This window comes from Giraffa tippelskirchi, chromosome 4, assembly GCF_054371585.1.
Source record: "Giraffa tippelskirchi isolate mGirTip1 chromosome 4, T2T-mGirTip1v1.2.pri, whole genome shotgun sequence".
Classification (NCBI taxonomy): Eukaryota; Metazoa; Chordata; class Mammalia; order Artiodactyla; family Giraffidae; genus Giraffa; species Giraffa tippelskirchi.
In genome coordinates this window covers 125,897,518-125,915,580 of record NC_137278.1, presented here as the reverse complement: position 1 = coordinate 125,915,580, position 18,063 = coordinate 125,897,518, and the positions used below count along the sequence as shown (strand labels likewise).

The 18,063-nt window shown below is 38.1% G+C and overlaps 1 protein-coding gene across 5 annotated transcripts in view; it reads left to right on the top strand.

The window, feature by feature from the left end:
* CEP83 (centrosomal protein 83) overlaps nucleotides 1-18,063 on the top strand; it is a 79,658-nt gene that overhangs the window by 38,804 nt on the left and 22,791 nt on the right. For all 5 annotated transcript variants that reach the window (XR_014082568.1, XR_014082569.1, XR_014082570.1 and 2 more), the window contains 4 exons: nucleotides 162-306; nucleotides 420-569; nucleotides 7,912-7,987; nucleotides 10,350-10,507. Coding sequence is in view for 2 of the 5 variants with exons in the window: in XM_081592167.1 (XP_081448293.1) it covers nucleotides 162-306; nucleotides 420-569; nucleotides 7,912-7,987; nucleotides 10,350-10,507 (529 nt within the window). In the remaining 3 variants the exon portion in view is untranslated. The remainder of the gene's footprint in view (nucleotides 1-161; nucleotides 307-419; nucleotides 570-7,911; nucleotides 7,988-10,349; nucleotides 10,508-18,063) is intronic.

Below are 18,063 nucleotides of genomic sequence, written 5' to 3'. Positions count from 1 at the left end.
AGAAAAACTTGTCAACAAATGTAAAGATCTTTGAGATATGTATCTGGAGAGACTTTCTATGTTCTTTTGTCTTACTGACTTATGAATATTTGCTGTTAATTACAATTTTTCTTTTTAATAACATCAAATATAGTAGAGTGTTCTTCTTTAAAAAATACTAGGATTACAGTCAGACAATGAAATTCTCAAATCAGCTGTTGAACACCACAAAGCGCTCTTAGTAGAAAAGGACCGTGAATTAATACGTAAAGTACAAGCTGCCAAAGAAGAAGGTTATCAAAAACTTGTGGAATTACAAGATGAAAAGTAAGTAATTAATTACCTTATTTTGTGTTAAATCTCCTTGCAGATGAAAACATTTTGCTGTCATATCGTGCTTATTGTAGTTCTTGTAATGTAATTATCATTTGTTGTTTTAGGCTAGAACTTGAGAGCAGATTAGCGGATTTAGAGAAAATGAAAGTGGAACATGATGTCTGGAGGCAGTCTGAAAAGGATCAGTGTGAAGAGAAATTGCGAGCTTCACAGATGGCAGAAGAGTCGGCCAGAAGGGAACTACAGAGTATTAGGTTATATGTGCATATATTTTTTAAACTTTATTTTGAAATAATTTCATAGCTAACAAAACATTGTAAAGCTAGTACAGAGTATTCCCATATAATCTTTGCCAAGATCTCTCATATATTTGAATTATTTTGATACCTTTGTTGAAAATCAGTTGGCCTTATATATGTGTGTGTCTGTATTCTGGTCTCTTCTATTCCATTGATCTGTATGTCCGTCTTGACACCAGTATCACTCTCTTGACTACTGTAGCTTCATAGTAAGTTTCATTCAGGTAGTGCATGCCTTCTACCTTGTTCTTTTTGTGCAAGATTGTTTTGGCTTCTCTGGGTCCTTTGCCTTTCCACATAAATTTGAAAATCAGTTTATCACAAAGACTTGTTAAGATTTTGATTGGCATTGCATTGAGTCTGTAGCTCAGTTTAAGAAGAATTGTCATCTCAAGTCTATCCAGTCCATGAATATGGCCTATCTCTCCGTGTACTATATTTGTGTTCTAAGTTGCTTCAATTGTGTCCAACTCTTTGTGGCCCCATGGAGTGTAGCCCACCAGGCTCCTCTGTCCATGGAATTTCCCAGATGAGAATACTGATGTTAGTTGCCGTACCCTTCTCCAGGAGATCTTCTCGACCCAGGGATTGAACCCCACATCTCTTACGTCTCCTGCTTTGGCAGGCGGGTTCTTTACGACTATTGCCACCAGGGAAGCCCAAAGAACACTATACTGGGAGTCAGAAGTTTTTCATTCAACAAACATTTGTTGAGCATATACTATGTGCCAAGCTCAATTCTAGATACTGGGCATTCAGAAGAATCAGATAGCTAAGACATACTCTCTGTCCTGAAAGGGACAAGTGATCTTCCTCTTTTTCGTTAGAGGTATTTTGAAGTTTGGGCATTTTCTGTCTTCCACTTATGTGAAAGATGTGATTTTGCATGGCTTTATTTGATCTTGGTTTTCTGTATTTTTTGTAGGATATATATATATATATATATATATATATATATATATATAAACATAGAACTAGGCATTTACTGTTATCTTTTGCTACCTGGAAGTCCCCTATATCTGCTTTTTTAAAGTCTAAAACCTTAATGACTTTCTAATTATATAGATTACAGTTGAGAGATTTTTTTTTTTTAAATCATGTTCATTAAGCTGTAGGTTATGTTTTGGAACACAGTTTTTTTCCTGACACACAGGAAAGAATCACCTCAGGCAAAGATATGTGTATTATTTACAAATGTCAGGTTTTATGAGCTATTAATTTAAATGTTAGCTACGACAATTCTAGGATCATAAATCTGTTACGGATTTTGAGAGCCAATCTTATGCTACTCTTTGCTTTTAGGTGGGTACTTATTTTTTTTAATGAATCAGGACAGTTTGGCTCTTTTTTAAATCTCTTCTTGACAGTCTCCAGAAAGGAGAGAGGGGCCTGCCTTCACCCCAGAAACCTCACTCTAATGTTTTATCTTATTATGGTCCCACCATTTGGCCAATTACAATCCTTTCTGTTAGAATTTAAGCCTGTTTCTCCTGGTTCAGGCTTCTGTTGCTATAGTGATAAAATGTGCAGCAATCATCACTTGAAGACAATAATGAACTTGACCCTCATTTTCTTTTATGCTATATAAAGCAGCTTTCATTCCTGTATTTTTTAAATATAAATGAATTTATATTATTTTAGCCACTTTGATCATTTTTTGATTCCTCTTCAGTTTCTCCAGGCCATTTATAATGTCTAATGGACCCTAATTTATTAAAATAAGGACCTAGTAACCAACGTAAAATATATTAATTAGCAGAAGGGTTAATTCACAAAATTTGTGCATTTTTTAATAGTCAACAATTGTGTTTTGCCATGGCAATTCTGATCTTCTGATTTATTAAGTCTAGCTTTATCAACCAGGTCTATTTTGACCAGTTAATAAAACAATCATCATTGTGACTTGTCTTACTTAGAATTTGTGGTAGGTCAGAAAGAGACTACCTGTGGAGAAAAAGGTTTTGCTAAGGTTATGAAAAGTCTAAAGCATATAAAGCAGAAGTATCCATTTATTTACAAAGTGGAATTAATCACTTTGGCAGATGCTTTCAACTATTAATTACATTCCAGTCTCATGTCTTCAATTAACATGGTTTCTTCATCACTGCTGCTACTGCTGCTAAGTCACTTCAGTCGTGTCCGACTCTGTGCGACCCCATAGACGGCAGCCCACCAGGCTCCCCTGTCCCTGGTAATAAAATGATTATTCTAATTAGTATTCTGTATTTCAAAAGGCTACCCCCCCCATGAGTTTGTAAAATTTACAAAGTTACCTGTAAATTAAAAACATGTTAAAATTACACATTTTAAATAAGATAGCATACCCAGCCAACTTTGGTTATGACAATAACCCAGCTTCAGCTAACTCAGGCAGAACAAAAAGTGGTGGCAGGGTGGAGGGTGCTTTATTGGCTGAGATATATTGTGGACAGGACAGGGATTGTGCTGGTCTCATGGACATCTGGATCTAGGAACTCAAATGTGCCGGATGAGAGTGATTTCTTCCCTCCTTTCACCTGCCTCCTCTCTTCTTTCCTAACTCCTGTATCTGCTGCTTCAACATCCGTCTTTCCAATGAACACTCAGGACTAATCTGCTTTCGGATGGACTGGTTGGATCTCCTTGCAGTCCAAGGGACTCTCAAAAGTCTTCTCCAACACCACAGTTCAAAAGCATCAATTCTTTGGCACTCAGCTTTCTGCCTCTGCTGGTTAAGAATCACCTGCAATTGTTTGACTAACTTTGGTTAAAATGTTCTTGCCTTTGATGTTCCTTGCATCCATCTCATGCCTGTCTTTTTTTCTACCAGTTACTGACATACAGAATATTCCCCAATGGTCCCTGAGGACCTTCGCTTCTGTTTTAGTTTTTCTCTATTTTCTGTCCTTTCCCATCATTCTTATTGACCGTACTATTCATATTCTAAACTCTTCTAACACCTTAGCCATTTGTTTATTTTATCTTAATTCTGGCATTCTTCATCTTGATTCTAAGCCCTTTCACTTAGCCGTGGTTTGGAGACCTTGTCATCTCTTCAGTTCAGTTCAATTCAGTCACTCAGTTGTGTCTGACTCTTTGCGACCCCATGAACCACAGCATGCCAGGCCTCCCTGTCCATCACCAACTCCTTGAGTCCACCCAGACCCATGTCCATCGAGTCAATGATGCCATCCAGCCATCTCATCCTCTGTCGTCCCCTTCTCCTACTGCCCTCAATCCTTCCCAGCATCAGGGTCTTTTCCAATGAGTCAGTTCTTCGCATCAGGTGGCCAGAGGATTGGAGTTTCAGCTTCAACATCAGTCCTTCCAATGAACACCCAGGACTGATCTCCTTTTGGATGGACTGGCTGGATCTCCTTGCAGTCCAAGGGACTCTCAAGAGTCTTCTCCAACACCACAGTTCAAAAGCATCAATTCTTCGGCGCTCAGCTTTCTTTATAGTCCAACTCTCACATCCATACATGACCACTGGAAAAACCATAGCCTTGACTAGACAGACCTTTATTGGCAAAGTAATGGCTCTGCTTTTTAATATGCTATCTAGGTTGGCCATAACTTTCCTTCCAAGGAGTAAGCGTCTTTTAATTTCATGGCTGCAGTCACCATCTGCAGTGATTTGGGAGCCCCAAAATACAAAGTCTGACACTGTTTCCCCATCTATTTCCCATGAAGTGATGGGACCAGATGCCATGATCTTAGTTTTCTGAACGTTGAGCTTTAAGCCAACTTTTTCACTCTCCTCTTTCACTTTCATCAAGAGGCTCTTTAGTTCTTCTTCACTTTCTGCCATAAGGGTGGTGTCATCTGCATATCTGAGGTTATTGATATTTCTCCAGGCAATCTTGATTCCAGCTTGTGCTTCATCCAGCCCAGGAGCCAGTCATTTCAGACACTTATTTTTTTTTCTCTTTCCACCCCATTTTCACTGAAGATAATGAAACTGATAGTTCTTGTACTTAAAAAAAAAATTCCTCCAGTCTCTAAGGCTGGTTCCCCTGCTGCCATTCAGCTTGGAAACTCTGTCCACTGTTCCAACGTGTTCTTACTTGTATCTGAGCAAAGGCTCCTGGATATAATTTTTTCCACTTCCTACTATCTGAGAATTCCTGTATCTTTATAACCATCCTTTCCTCCCTTTCTATTTAGATTCTGTTCTCCCTTTGTATCCAAAGTAAGTAGTGCTTTTCATCCCACCCGTTTATTTCCTCTGGAGTCTTGCTTCAGCAGTTACCCTCTTCTTCACCTCTACATTCTCCTCAGACTGTTATTTTGCCTGAAAGGTTCAGTTCAGATTGCATTTCTTTTATGTAGTCTTCAGTGATTCTTTTATGTAGTCTTCAGTGATCCTTTTATGAAAATGAATTGTACTTTCTTTTATACTTTGTACTTTTAAAACTTGTTTTCTTTTGGCTTGTGACACCCTTTGACTATTCAAAACCTTCTAATCATCTTCAGCACTTTTTCAAAATAATATCTACATGTTTGAACTCTTACTGTTACTGAAATTTAAGACCATTGAATTTATCCCTAAACCTTAATCATCAATCCCTGTTAAGGTTATTTTTTGTTAAATTTAAATATCCCTTAGAATCCTAACTATAATGATCTTTAATCAAGGACTAATTTTCTCCTTAAAGAAATAAAAATCTCCAGTCATTTGTGAATTCTAACCTATCACTGCTTCAGCAAAGTGAACTGAAGAGAATTATGTAGATCATCTTTTATAGTCTACCGAAATGATATTCTTATCTCTTTCATGTTTAATAATTGTTAGATACTCGATCACTTTTTTGGTTTCTTTGGCTTTGATTTTTGTATGTAGGGCATTTTTGTTTCTCTTCATGTCTACATAATTTATTTAGAAAGCAAACACTAACGCTTTCATAACTGGGTCTTGTTTCTTAACTGATTTACCAGGTGTATCCAAAATCTTGACAAGAGCCAAGATATATTTTAAGCCTAACTTTAACTCCTCCACAGTGTTTTCTCCTTTATTTTCATCTTCATGGTTACGTAGAAAGAAACCTTTATTAACTCAGTAACCTAAAAGTGCCAAGTTAATAACACCGAAAACATTTAAGGGAAAAATGCACAGGTTTTAGAGCGTGATGTATAGCTAGACTTACAGACTCAGAGTATGACTGGTCCTGTCAAAGGAGCACAGGCAGAGCAAGACTGGCTCTCTTCATTTAGAGCAATTGTTTCTGGCTTTGTATGTACGTATCTCAGGAGCAGTGTATTTTATGGTTTCTTCCTTGTCATATTGTCCAACCACCTTTGCATTTAAATATCTAATCCAAGATTTGAGTTGGTTCATTTAGTCCATCAGCAAATACTTACTGAATCTTTATTAGTGTTTAAAGCACAGCTCTAGGCCCTTGAGAATGTTGTCTTCCCACGAAGAAGTTTTAATTAGGTTGAAAAGGCATGCCATTAATGCTAAACTATAAAGAGTACGTGCCAAACAAATTATATTTGAGGAAAGTGTTTGAAGGATTTTTAAAAGGGAGGGTTGAGAGTTTATCCTGTCAAAGCTAATTAGTGTAAAGTCTTTCTCATGAGGTTAGTCCTTTGGTCACCAGGGATGCACTGTGTTTTTAAGGTTTTGGCTGAGAATGTATCATTCCTTTTGAAGGGGACACAAATTGTGTAAGTGTTCGTTCATTTCAGGGATGAAAACTCACATTTTACAGAACATAGTATGGTGTCTTGTACTAGATAGTTTTCTTTTAAATTCTGAATTTCAGTTCAGTTCAGTCACTCAGTCGTGTCCGACTCTTTGCGACCCCATGAACCACAGCATGCCAGGCCTCCCTGTCCAACACCAACTCCCGGAGCCCACCCAAACTCATGTCCATTGAGTCAGTGATGCCATCCAGCCATCTCATCCTCTGTCATCCCCTTCTCCTACTGCCCTCAATCTTTCCCAGCATCAGAGTCTTTTCAAATGAGTCAGCTCTTCGCATCATGTGGCCAAAGTATTGGAGTTTCAGCCGAACATCAGACCTTCCAATGAACACCCAGGACTGATCTCCTTTAGGATGGACTGGTTGGATCCCCTTGCAGTCCAAGGGACTCTCAAAAGTCTTCTCCAACACCGCAGTTCAAAAGCATCAATTCTTCGGTGCTCAACTTTCTTTATAGTCCAACTCTCACATCCATACATGACCACTGGAAAAACCATAGCCTTGATTAGATGGACCTTTGTCGGCAAAGTAATGTCTCTGCTTTTTAATAGGCTGTCTAGGTTGGTCATAACCTTCCTTCCAAGGAGTAAGCATCTTTTAATTTTATGGCTACAATCACCATCTGTAGTGATTTTGGAGCCCAAGAAAATAAAGTCTGCCACCGTTTCCACTGTTTCCCCATCTGTTTGCCATGAAGTGTTGGGACCTGATGCCATGATCTTAGTTTTCTGAATGTTGAGCTTTAAGCCAACTTTTTCACTCTCCTCTTTAACTTTCATCAAGAGGCTCTTTAGTTCCTCTTTGCTTTCTGCCATAAGGGTGGTGTCATCTGGATTTAAAATCAGTATAATTGCAGCATAATGAAGTGGGACACAGGAATACTTGGGTATGAGAAGACCTTTATCCCGTCTTAATTTGGCTACTTGGCAGCCATGTGATTTGGGCCTGACTTAGCTAAGCCGCAGTCTTTCTTTCTGTATTATTTGGAATTATAAAGATGACTCTTTTTACTTCCATAGAACTATTGTGAGAAATTACTAAACTAGCTTACCTTAATTAAATGCCTGTTATACTCTAGACATCAAGGTAGGCTTTAAAGATACATTTAGAAGCTGTATAACCTAGTGGAATGAAAATGAAGAAGCAGTATATCTGAAAGCATGTTGTAAATTGTGAAACACTGCCTGGCTGTAAGATGGCTCCTCCTGAACTGTATGTACTACTTTCTCTTGCCTTACTGACCCATTGTGCTCTCCTCCACCAAAGCCTTTTGTTCAGGCTGTTTCCTGTGTTTGTCAGAACCCTACGCATTAGAGTTACATCTCCATGTAGTAATCTCTCATCCTTCTAGATAGAATTGATTTCTCATTTTCTCTGTGCCCATAGTTCATAGATTTTTTCATAGCAGAAGTAGAAATTTGTTACATTTTATCTATATATGAACACAACTTGGTTGCCTGAAGTCAAAATCTTTGCCTTTGAATCTACCACTTTGCATAAAGACAATGCCATGTGTCAATATGAATACTCAATAAGATGATTGTCTAACTCAGTGAAATATATGAGCTATGGATTTTTAATAATATCTTTTGTTGGGTGGTGACTTTTAGGTTAAAAATTCAACAACAAATTGTGGATATTGACAATGCAGAAAAAGAAAAAAAAGAAAATTCTGACCTGAAACAGGTATGATTTTAGCAAACATATTGCTTTTATTTTTTTAAGTGCTTCTTTAAATCTGTGTTTTGAATCTATTGTAATTTTATATATAAGAATTCTGAAAATATTTCAATTGATAATGAATTGATGAGGTTGATATGTAAAGATAAAGTGTTTAAACCTCTTTAAGCTCTAGTTTATTGTTTCTTTTGCTAATTGCTGTTTTTCTTAAAATATTTATATGCTGTGGCCCATGATCAATTTTTTATTACCATTTATTTACTTATGGCTGTGCCTAGTCTTCATTGCTTCACGCAGTCTTTCTGGTTGCAGTGAGCAGGGGCTGCTCTCTAGTTGTGGTGTGCAGGCTTCTTATTACTGTGGCTTCTCTTAATGTGGAGCATGGGCCCTAGGGTGCTTGGGCTTCAGCATTGTGGTGTGTGGGCTTAGCACTTGTGGCACATGGGCTTAGTTGCCCCATGGCATGTGGCATGTTCCTGGGACCAGGGATTGAACCCTTGTGCCCTGCATTGACAGTCATATTATTAACCACAGGACCATCAGAGAAGTCCCAAGATCAGTTTTTTAAAATTATAGTTTAAAGGACAGTATTTTGATATTATGAATTTAAAAAATGAATTGGAAAGATCATCCCTGTTTTGAGTTACTTGAGTGATTGTCTTGTAACTTTGCATTTCTTATTCCATGAGCTATTTTTTTTTTTTTTACACCTTATGAAATCTAAAGAGTTGTATTTATGGAAGGAAATTCATATTTTAATTAAAGTTGTTTGGGTTCAGGAAAGATTTATATGGGCAAAACATATTATGAGTGAAAATTCCATTTTTAGGATTTATGCTTTGCATATGTAGTTATGGTTTCTGAGTCTGAAGTAGGAGGGCATAATGTTTAATACTCAAAAGTTATCTAGTTTCATTGACATTGGGCTTTCTGTCATCCTGAAGATATGGAAAAGTATTAAGCTCTTTGAAGTTTGCTTGTTCAGCCATCTATAATAAAGATTTAATATTTACAGCTGCAGTTAAAAATACTGAATAGTTCTTCCAGAGACATTCATTCTAAAATAGAAATCTGAGACATACCTTTTTACTTTATTTTTCTGACAATTGCTTTTTGTACCTATATAATTCTGTAGGTGGCTTTGCTACCATCAGAAAGTAATGGAATTATTTCTTCTTTATTGCATAAAGAATCTGGTTTCTTTTGACTCTTGAGTCTTATAATGGATTCTTTTGATCTGAAATCACTTAACTCTCTGCCTCCTAACTTCTCTCAGAGAATGGCTTTTAGAGGTAGAAGAAAGTGAAAGAAAAATGAGAACTTGTTTATTAATTGGTAAATTGGCTTTTGCAAGAAGTAGGTATAAATATGTCCCAAATGTGTTATTTGGATAGATCTTAAGAGCAGTGGTGTGAATCTCCTAGCCTGTTAATTTGTAACTAGATAATCAACAACTTTTCATGAGAAAAAGTACCCCCAGATAAAGGTAAACTGGGATAGAGAAGCCTGAGTGACATTTCACAGTTTGATAAATGGTTCTAGAGGCAAAGGAATCCCTACCATTCATTAGGTTTCTCAAATCATCTTTCTTCTGCCCAACACTGGATGTATAGAATGCTTGAAAACTACTCAGAAACAATGTGAGAGTGAGCCTTTCTGGATTTATGATTTCTGACTGTTCAGAAAGCAGAACCCCCTGCTGCTGCTGCTAGGTCACTTCAGTCATGTCTGACTCTGTGCGACCCCATAGACGGCAGCCCATCAGGCTCCCCCATCCCTGGGATTCTCCAGGCAAGAGTACTGGAGTGGGTTGCCATTTCCTTCTCCAATGCATGAAAGTGAAAAGTAAAAGTGAAGTTGCTCAGTTGTGTCTGACTCCTAGCGACCCCATGGACTGCAGCCTACCAGGCTCCTCCGTCCATGGGATTTTCCAGGCAAGAGTATTGGAATGGGTTGCCATTGCCTTCTCCAAGAACCCCCTGACGGAGTGGTAATCACAAGGTTTGTGGGAGTATGAGATGGATTTTCTTAGCCGCTTTCCCAGCTCACCTTTTAAAATCTGTACTTTCCCAGGAGACTCATATTTGGATTCTCTTTGCTCATCTCGCTGCTGTCTTTCTAAGAACCCTTCTCCCCGTTTCTAGTATCTCTTCTGGCCTGCTTATTTGGGCAAGTTGCAGACTGAGGAATAAGGTTCTTTATAGTCTCTGGTTATATTAAGAAATGATCCTAATGCTGCTGTTTTTTATTATTTTGTTCCAGGGTATCCCCAAGGGCACATCAGTTGGGTGGGGCATTTGTGCTTAGTATCTTCTGTGTCTCTCATATTCTGTTGCATTTGTTTATGTCTCTCTTCTTCTCTTTTAAGCAAATCAGTGGTTTGCAGATCCAAGTGACCTCACTGGCACAGTCAGAAAATGAGTTGCTGAATTCAAACCAAATACTGAAGGAAATGGTGGAGAGGTTAAAACAGGAATGCCGAAATTTAAGAAGCCAAGCTGAAAAAGCACAACTAGAAGTTGAAAAGTAGAGTTTGCTTTTTTTATGTACAAATTGTTTCTTCTTTCTGCTGTATTATATATAGTTCTTTTAACATGATTCCAGTGGTGAATTTATTTTGGTAACTAGTTAAAATAGCCCATTGACAGGTACAGTGGTCTTAGGTAATGTATTTGCTGTTTCTAGAGATGAGCTTTTAGAAATCTTAGATTGCTTTTAAAAAAAAGAAAAGACCTCTTAAAATTCTGCCTGACCACAGTATTTTGAAAACCTTCAAAGATACACTTCTTTATTCATTGAGTAAATCAATACATTTCTTACTTCAAATATATAAATTCTTCTGAATGCCAGAAGTCAGAAACAAAATTTTTGATGTGTACAATTTACTTCCTAGAATTAGAACTATAATCTTTTGTATTTTCTCTTTGAAAATCTCATTTATTTGTTTATATTTTTTGATCTTGGAATCTCTTAGTAGTAGACAGTCTAGTGAACTGTAGGGAGATGATTGTGGTGATCAAGATTTCCCTGGAAAATTTTGTTTATATATGGTAGAAAACTGCTATTTTGTATTTGCTTTGTTATTATACCATGTCATTATAAGTTTTTCAATCTATAAAACATTATTCTTTTCACATTTTTTCTTCTGAAGTTTGCTTGCCACATAAATTTTTTTTCCTTATTTTCAGTTTTTCATTTTTTAAGGCTTGTCCATGGCTTCGTATATGTGGTTGAATTTCAAGAAAGCAAGATAATTGTCCATAATGTGTTGTGACATACCACAGAGTCCAAATTATTTTGCTTATATTTTGCAAAAAAAAAATAGGAATTTGTATCTTGGAATCCTTTGTTTGTGGAATCCTTTAAGTCTTTAAGTGTTTGATTTCAAACATGCTTAAGAATTCTAATAACAGGATAGCTAGCAAATTTAACCAACTTATCATTGGTTTCTGAATGTTATTCATAGGATTGTTGTTTAGTCGCTAAGTTGTGTCCAACCCTTTGCAACCCCATGAACTATAGCCTGCCAGGCTCCTCTTTCCACAGGATTTCCCAGGCAAGACTACTGGAGTGGGTTGCCATTTCCTTCTCCAAGGGATCTTCCCAACCCAGCAGTCGAACCCTCTTCTCCTGCATTGGTGGGTAGATTCTCTACCACTGAGCCACGAGGGAAGCCCATTTATAGGATTACATAGCAGAAAATAGCTGGACTAGGGGTCAGTAAGATGTGATTTTGGTCCCAGCGAAGACCCTTAAAATCTGTATGACTTTGGTCACGCCGTCTGACTCCTCAGGGTTTGTCTATCTCATTTGTACTGCCTATAGTGAGGATACAAAAAATCATAGATTATACAGAAGAGCTTTAAAGATGTAAGTTGTTATGATGTTACTATAAAATAGCATGTATATGAAATTTACTCTAGCTACAAAACATACCACATTAACATTTGATAACAATGCTGATTTTAGCCATCTTTACTGGGCTCAGTTTTTAATAGCTTGGTGGTATCATAGTTCAAAGCTGGATTATCAGTTGTTTGTCCTGCCATTAACTAGGTGTAAGTCTTTAAGCAAGTTAGTTCACAGCCCTAAGCCTCAGTTTCCTCAACTATAAAATGGAGATGATAGAAATTATCTAACTTGAGATTTTTATGGGAGAACAAGATGGCTGAGGAGTAGGTGGACATGGAGTACATGTCTCTCCATAGATATATCAGGAATACACCTTCAGAGACAAAAGTGCATGCAGAACACCAGCTGAGAGCGGACAGAAGTACCTGACCAGTGGAAAAGAATATATAGAACCATGAAAAACGCGGTAGGAGGAAGGAACTAGGGGAAAAGACAGGAATGTTAGTAGGACTGGACCTGCCCTCGGTGGGTGGGGGAACTGAAGCAGGTGTCCTCTCCCCACATTGGGGCAATTTTCTGAGTCAGAGGAGAAACATTTAAGGCTGAGAGTGAAACACCTGGTCTGTGGCAGCCTAAATGGAATGAGAATCACATAGTCCTTGGCACAGCCATACATACCCCGGACAGGGACGCAGGTCCCCTGGAAGGCACAGCAGCTGGAAGCTGGAGTTTAGGGATTGTGGCACAATCCCAGGGCGAGGGCTGCTTTTGACTGCAGAAAGACAGATCAAGGGGATGTGAGGGAGGAGATTGTGGTGGGAGATGCCTGTGGAGCAAAGCCAGGCAGCCGTGGAAGCAAGGCGATACTGCTGAGTCATGCATAGGTGGTGGAGCCATCACCATAGCCTCTCTCCCAACACACCAGCATGGGCAGCTGAACAACAGGCTGGCCCATCAAACGCCTGAGGCCCTGAACTACAGAATAGGTCCCCACCCAGGCTGCCCCTTTAAGTGCCTGATGTGCCAATCTACAGAGTAGGACCCCAGTCGGCGGGGGGGGGGAGGTCCCTCTATGTGCCTGATGTGCAGAACAACATAGAAGGACCCCAGGCAAGGGAGCCCTCTAAGTGCCTGAACAGGCAGAGCTACAGAGAAAGACTGGCCAAAGAGGCCTTCTGATCACCACCTACAAGAGGCTCAAAAAAAGACTCTGATAGGGCCATAGCTACTGTGGCAGAGGCAGTCCGTGTCCCTGCACACTTGGTGCCACGAGGTTCCCCACAAGTCAAGCAGCTGTGACACCTTGACGCTCACCCCCTCACTGGGGCATCGCTGCCACAGGCAAAAAAAGTCTTGCATCTATGCACGCAGGTTCACTTTGGTCCTTTCCAACTCTTTGCAACCCTGTGAACTGTGGCCTGCCAGGCTTCTCTGTCAGGGCAGTTCTCCAGGCAAGAATATAGGAGCATATTGGCCAATACTGGTTGCCATACCCTTCTAGAACACTGTATTTCCTGCTGCCCTAGCTGCCAACTCCCCCTGAGGACCTGGTGCTCCCAGAACCCCTGCTACACAAGCAGCTGCACCACCTCCACACTGGCCCTCACTGGGGCAGACCCAAGTTCTCCAGGGAAGCCTCAGGAGCAAACCCCAGTGGACAACCCACAGGCAGAGGTGGAAATAAAACCACAGTTGAAACCCAGAGGCAGTGTGTCTAAGGAAGAAGACCCCAAATCTTCTACCAGCTGTACAAGCTGCAGATTAAACCCACATGATCAACTAGGCAGACTCTGTGTCTATGGAATATATAAAAGGACATTGAGAGCTCCCACAAAAGAAAATGCACTAGTTCTGATAGCTGTGGACATTGGAGGCAAGAACACACAGGAGTAAGACCAGATTAGAATCAGAGCTGTCCCCACAGAAGGTCCAGAGACCAGCACAGTGTTGGAGGGCATCCTAGGGAGGTGAGATAGACTGTGACTCTAGTGAGGGAAAGGACTTTGGCAGCAGTGACTCAAGAAAGACATTTATTATTCTTACGTTTTGACTTGTGTAGATTCTTTTGGATTTTTTTTTCCTCAACCCCCACTGCTGTTGTAGATTTCACTGGCACTGTAAAATCTAATTAAGCTCTTGAACTTTTTTTTTCTTGTCAGTCACATTTTTTGTTGTTATAAATCTCTGCCTCTGAGTTGGGCTTTTGCAGTTCTGTGGGGTTTTCTTTTTTTCTTCTTCTCCTTCCTTTTTTCCCCCTCTTTTTTATAATTTTAATTTTTAATTTTTTTTAAATCATTATTATTTTTTCTATATTTATTCCTTTGTATGCTTTTCCTATTGTTCTTTTCCCCTTGCAGTTAATCTTTAATGTATATAAATCTTTTTTATCTACCTCTATTTAACTTTGCATATCTAGTCTTTCTTTTCTTTCTTTCCTTTCCTCTTAGCATATTTGTTAGTTTTGTTTTCACTGCTTTATTCCCCACTTGGCACCTTGCTTTAGTTTTGTTTTCCAGTTTGTGCTTTAGTTAGTTTTGTTCTTAACTGGTAGATATAATTTTGTTTGCTGGGTCAATCTACTGTACTTTTTTTTTGTTGGACTGTTTGATTTTGCTTATGGGTGTATATCTATATGTGTGTATATTCCATTATTTTAATTATTATTTGCCTGATTTTGTAACTGCCATTTGTCTGGGGTTCATCTTTGGTTTTTTGTTTGGGGGTGTTTGTTTTAATCTCACTTAATGCCATAACAAACCACTTGTGGAATCTTCATTCTTGGCCAGAGATCAAACCCTGAGCCTTTGGAGTGGGAGCACTGACTCCAAGACCCTAGACTACCAGAGAACTAGGGAGTATCAAATAGTGAGAACTCACACAAAGGAAACCATTTGAAAATAAGACCTGGCCTCACCCAACCACCAGTAGCACCCTGTGCAGGATGCCTCATCTAAACAAACAAAACAAAAATACAAACCCAATCTTCAGCAAACAGGATTACCACCTCACTCAGCCTTGCCCATCAGAGGAAAAACAAATAAACAAACAAACAAAAAACTCAGCACAAATCTCACCCTATAGGAAGTTTACACAAACCACTGGACTAACCTTAGGAGGGCAGAAACCAAAAGGAAGAAAGAATTCAGCCTTGAAGCCTGGGAAAAGGAGATCCCAAACACAATAAGTTAAAAGAAAAATAATGGAAAGACAGAGAAATACTACACAAGTGAAGGAACACAGAAGTCCAAATAAATGAAGAGGAAATAGGCAAACTACCTGAAAAAGAATTCAGAATAATGATAGTAAAGATGATCAAAAACCTTGAAAACAGAATGGAGAAAATGTAAGAATTAACAAAGACCTAGAAGAATTAAAGAATAAACATAGACAAACAATACAATTACTGAAATTTAAAATACTCCAGAAGGAATCAGTAGCCGAACATCTGAAGCAGAAGAACAAATCAGTGAGCTGGAAGATAAAATGGTGGAAATAACATCTGAAGAGCAGAATAAAGAGAATGAAAAGAAGTGAGGATAGTCTCAGAGACCTCTGGGACAATGTCTAATGCACCAACATTCAAATTATAGGGATCCCAGAAGAAGAGGAGAAAAAGAAAGGGTATGAGAAAATATTTGAAGAGATGATAGTTGAAAATTTCCCCAACATGGAAAAGGAATTAGTCAATCAAGTTCAAGAGGTGCAGAGTCCCATACAGGGTAAACCCAAGGAGAAACACGCCAAGACACAAACTAATCAAATTAACAAAGACTAAACTCAAAGAAAGGATATTAAAAGCAGCAAGGGACAAGCAACGAGTAACATACAAAGGAAACCCCATATGTTTAACAGCTGATCTTTCAGCAGAAGCTCTGCAGGCCAGAAGGGAATGACAGGATATATTTAAAGTACTGAAAGGGAAAAATCTACAACCAAGATTACTGTACCCAGCAAGGATCTCATTCAGAATTTATGGAGAAATAAAAAGCTTTTCAGACAAGCAAAAGTTAAGAGAATTCAGTACCACTAAACTAGCTTTACAACAAATGTTAAACGAATTTATATAGTCAAGAAATACAGAAGAAAAATATCTACAAAATCAATCCCAAACAATTAAGAAAATGGCAATAGGAATATATATATATCAATAATTAGTTTAAATGTAAATGGATTAAATGCTCCAACCAAAAGACACAGGCTGGCTGAATGGATACAAACACAAGACCCATATATATGCTATCTACAAGAAACCCACTTCAGACCTAAAGACACATATGGACTGCAAGTGAGAGGATGGAAAAATATATTCCATGCAAATGGAGAGCAAAAGAATGCTGGAGTAGCAATTCTTATATCAGACAAAATAGACCTTAAAATAAGATTACAAGAGATAAGGAAGGACACTACATAATGATCAAGGGATCAGTCTAAGAGGAAGACATAACAATTGTAAATGTCTATCAATGCACCCAACATAGGAGCACCTCAATACCTAAGACCAACAATAACAGACATAAAAGGAGAAATTGACAGTAACACAATAATAGTAGGAGACTTTAACAGCCCACTCACACCAGTGGACAGATCATCAAAACAGAAAATTAATAGGGAAACACAAGTCTAAAATGATACATTAGATGAGATGGATCTCATTGATATCTTCAGGACATTCCATCCAAATGCAAAAGAGTACACTTTCTCAAGTGCACCTGGAACGTTCTCCAGGATAGACCACATCTTGGGTCACAAATCAAACTTCAGTAAATTTAAGAAAATTGAAATCATATGAAGCATCTTTTCTGACCACAATACCATGAGACTTGATATCAATTACAAGAAAACTGTAGAGAAAACAAAAACATGGCAATTAAACAATACGTTTCTAAATAACCAACACGTTACTGAAGAAATGAAAAGAGAAATCAAAAAATTTCTAGAGACAAATGACAATGAAAACACGACAACTCAAAACCTAAGAGATGCAGCAAAAGCAGTTCTAAGAGGGACGTTTATGGCAATACAATCCTATAGAAACAAGAAAAGCATCGAATAGACAACCTAACTTTACACCTAAAACAACTGGAAAAAGAAGAACAAAAAGCCCCCAAAATTAGTAGAAAGAAAGAAATCATAAAGATCAGAGCAGAAATAAATGAAAAAGAAATGAAAGAAACAGTAGTAAAGATCAATAAAACTAAAAGCTGGTTCTTTGAGAAGATAAATAAAATTGACAAACCTTTAGCCAGACTCATCAAGAAAAAGAAGATTTAAATCAACGAAATTAGAAATGAAAAAGGTTACAACAGACAATGCAGAAATACAAAGGATTGTAACGGACTATTATGAACAACTATATGGCAATAAAATGGATAACCTGGAAGAAATGGACAGATTCTTAGAAAAGTTCACTCTTCTAAAACTGAACCAGGAAGAAATAGAAATTATGAACAACTCAATTACCAGCACTGAAATTGAATCTGTGATCAAAAATCCCTCAAAAAACAAAAGCCCAGGATCAGATGGCTTCACAGGAGAATTCTGTCAAACATTTGGAGAAAAGCTAATGCCTATCCTTCTAAAACTTTCAAAACATTGCAGAGGAAGCAACACTTCCAAATTCATTCTACGAGGCCACCATCACACTGATACCAAAACCAGACAAAAACAACACAAAACTACAGGCCAATATCACTGATGAACATAGATGCAAAAATCCTTAACAAAATTTTAGCAAACAGAATTCAGCAACACATCAAAAACTGTGATCAAGTTGGGTTTATTCCAGGGATGCAAGGATTCTTCAATATATGCAAATCAATGTGATATACCATATTAACAAATTGAAAGATAAAAACCATATGATCATCTCAATAGATGCAGAAAAAGCCTTTGACAAAATTCAGCACCCATTTATGATTAAAACTCTTCACAAAATGTGGATAGAAGGAGCCTACCTCAACATAGTAAAGACGGTATATGATAAGCCTACAGCAAACATCCTCAGTGGTGAAAAACTGAGAGCATTCCCCCTAAGATCAAGGCAAGGATGTCCACTTTCACCACTATTCAACATATGTCTGGAAGTCCTAGCTACAGCAATCAGAGAAGAAAAAGAAATAAATCCAGATCGGAAAAGAAGTAGTAAAGTTCTCACTGTTTGTAGATGACATGATACTGTACTTGGAAAATCCTAAAGATGGTATCAGAAAACTACTAGAGCTAATCAGTGA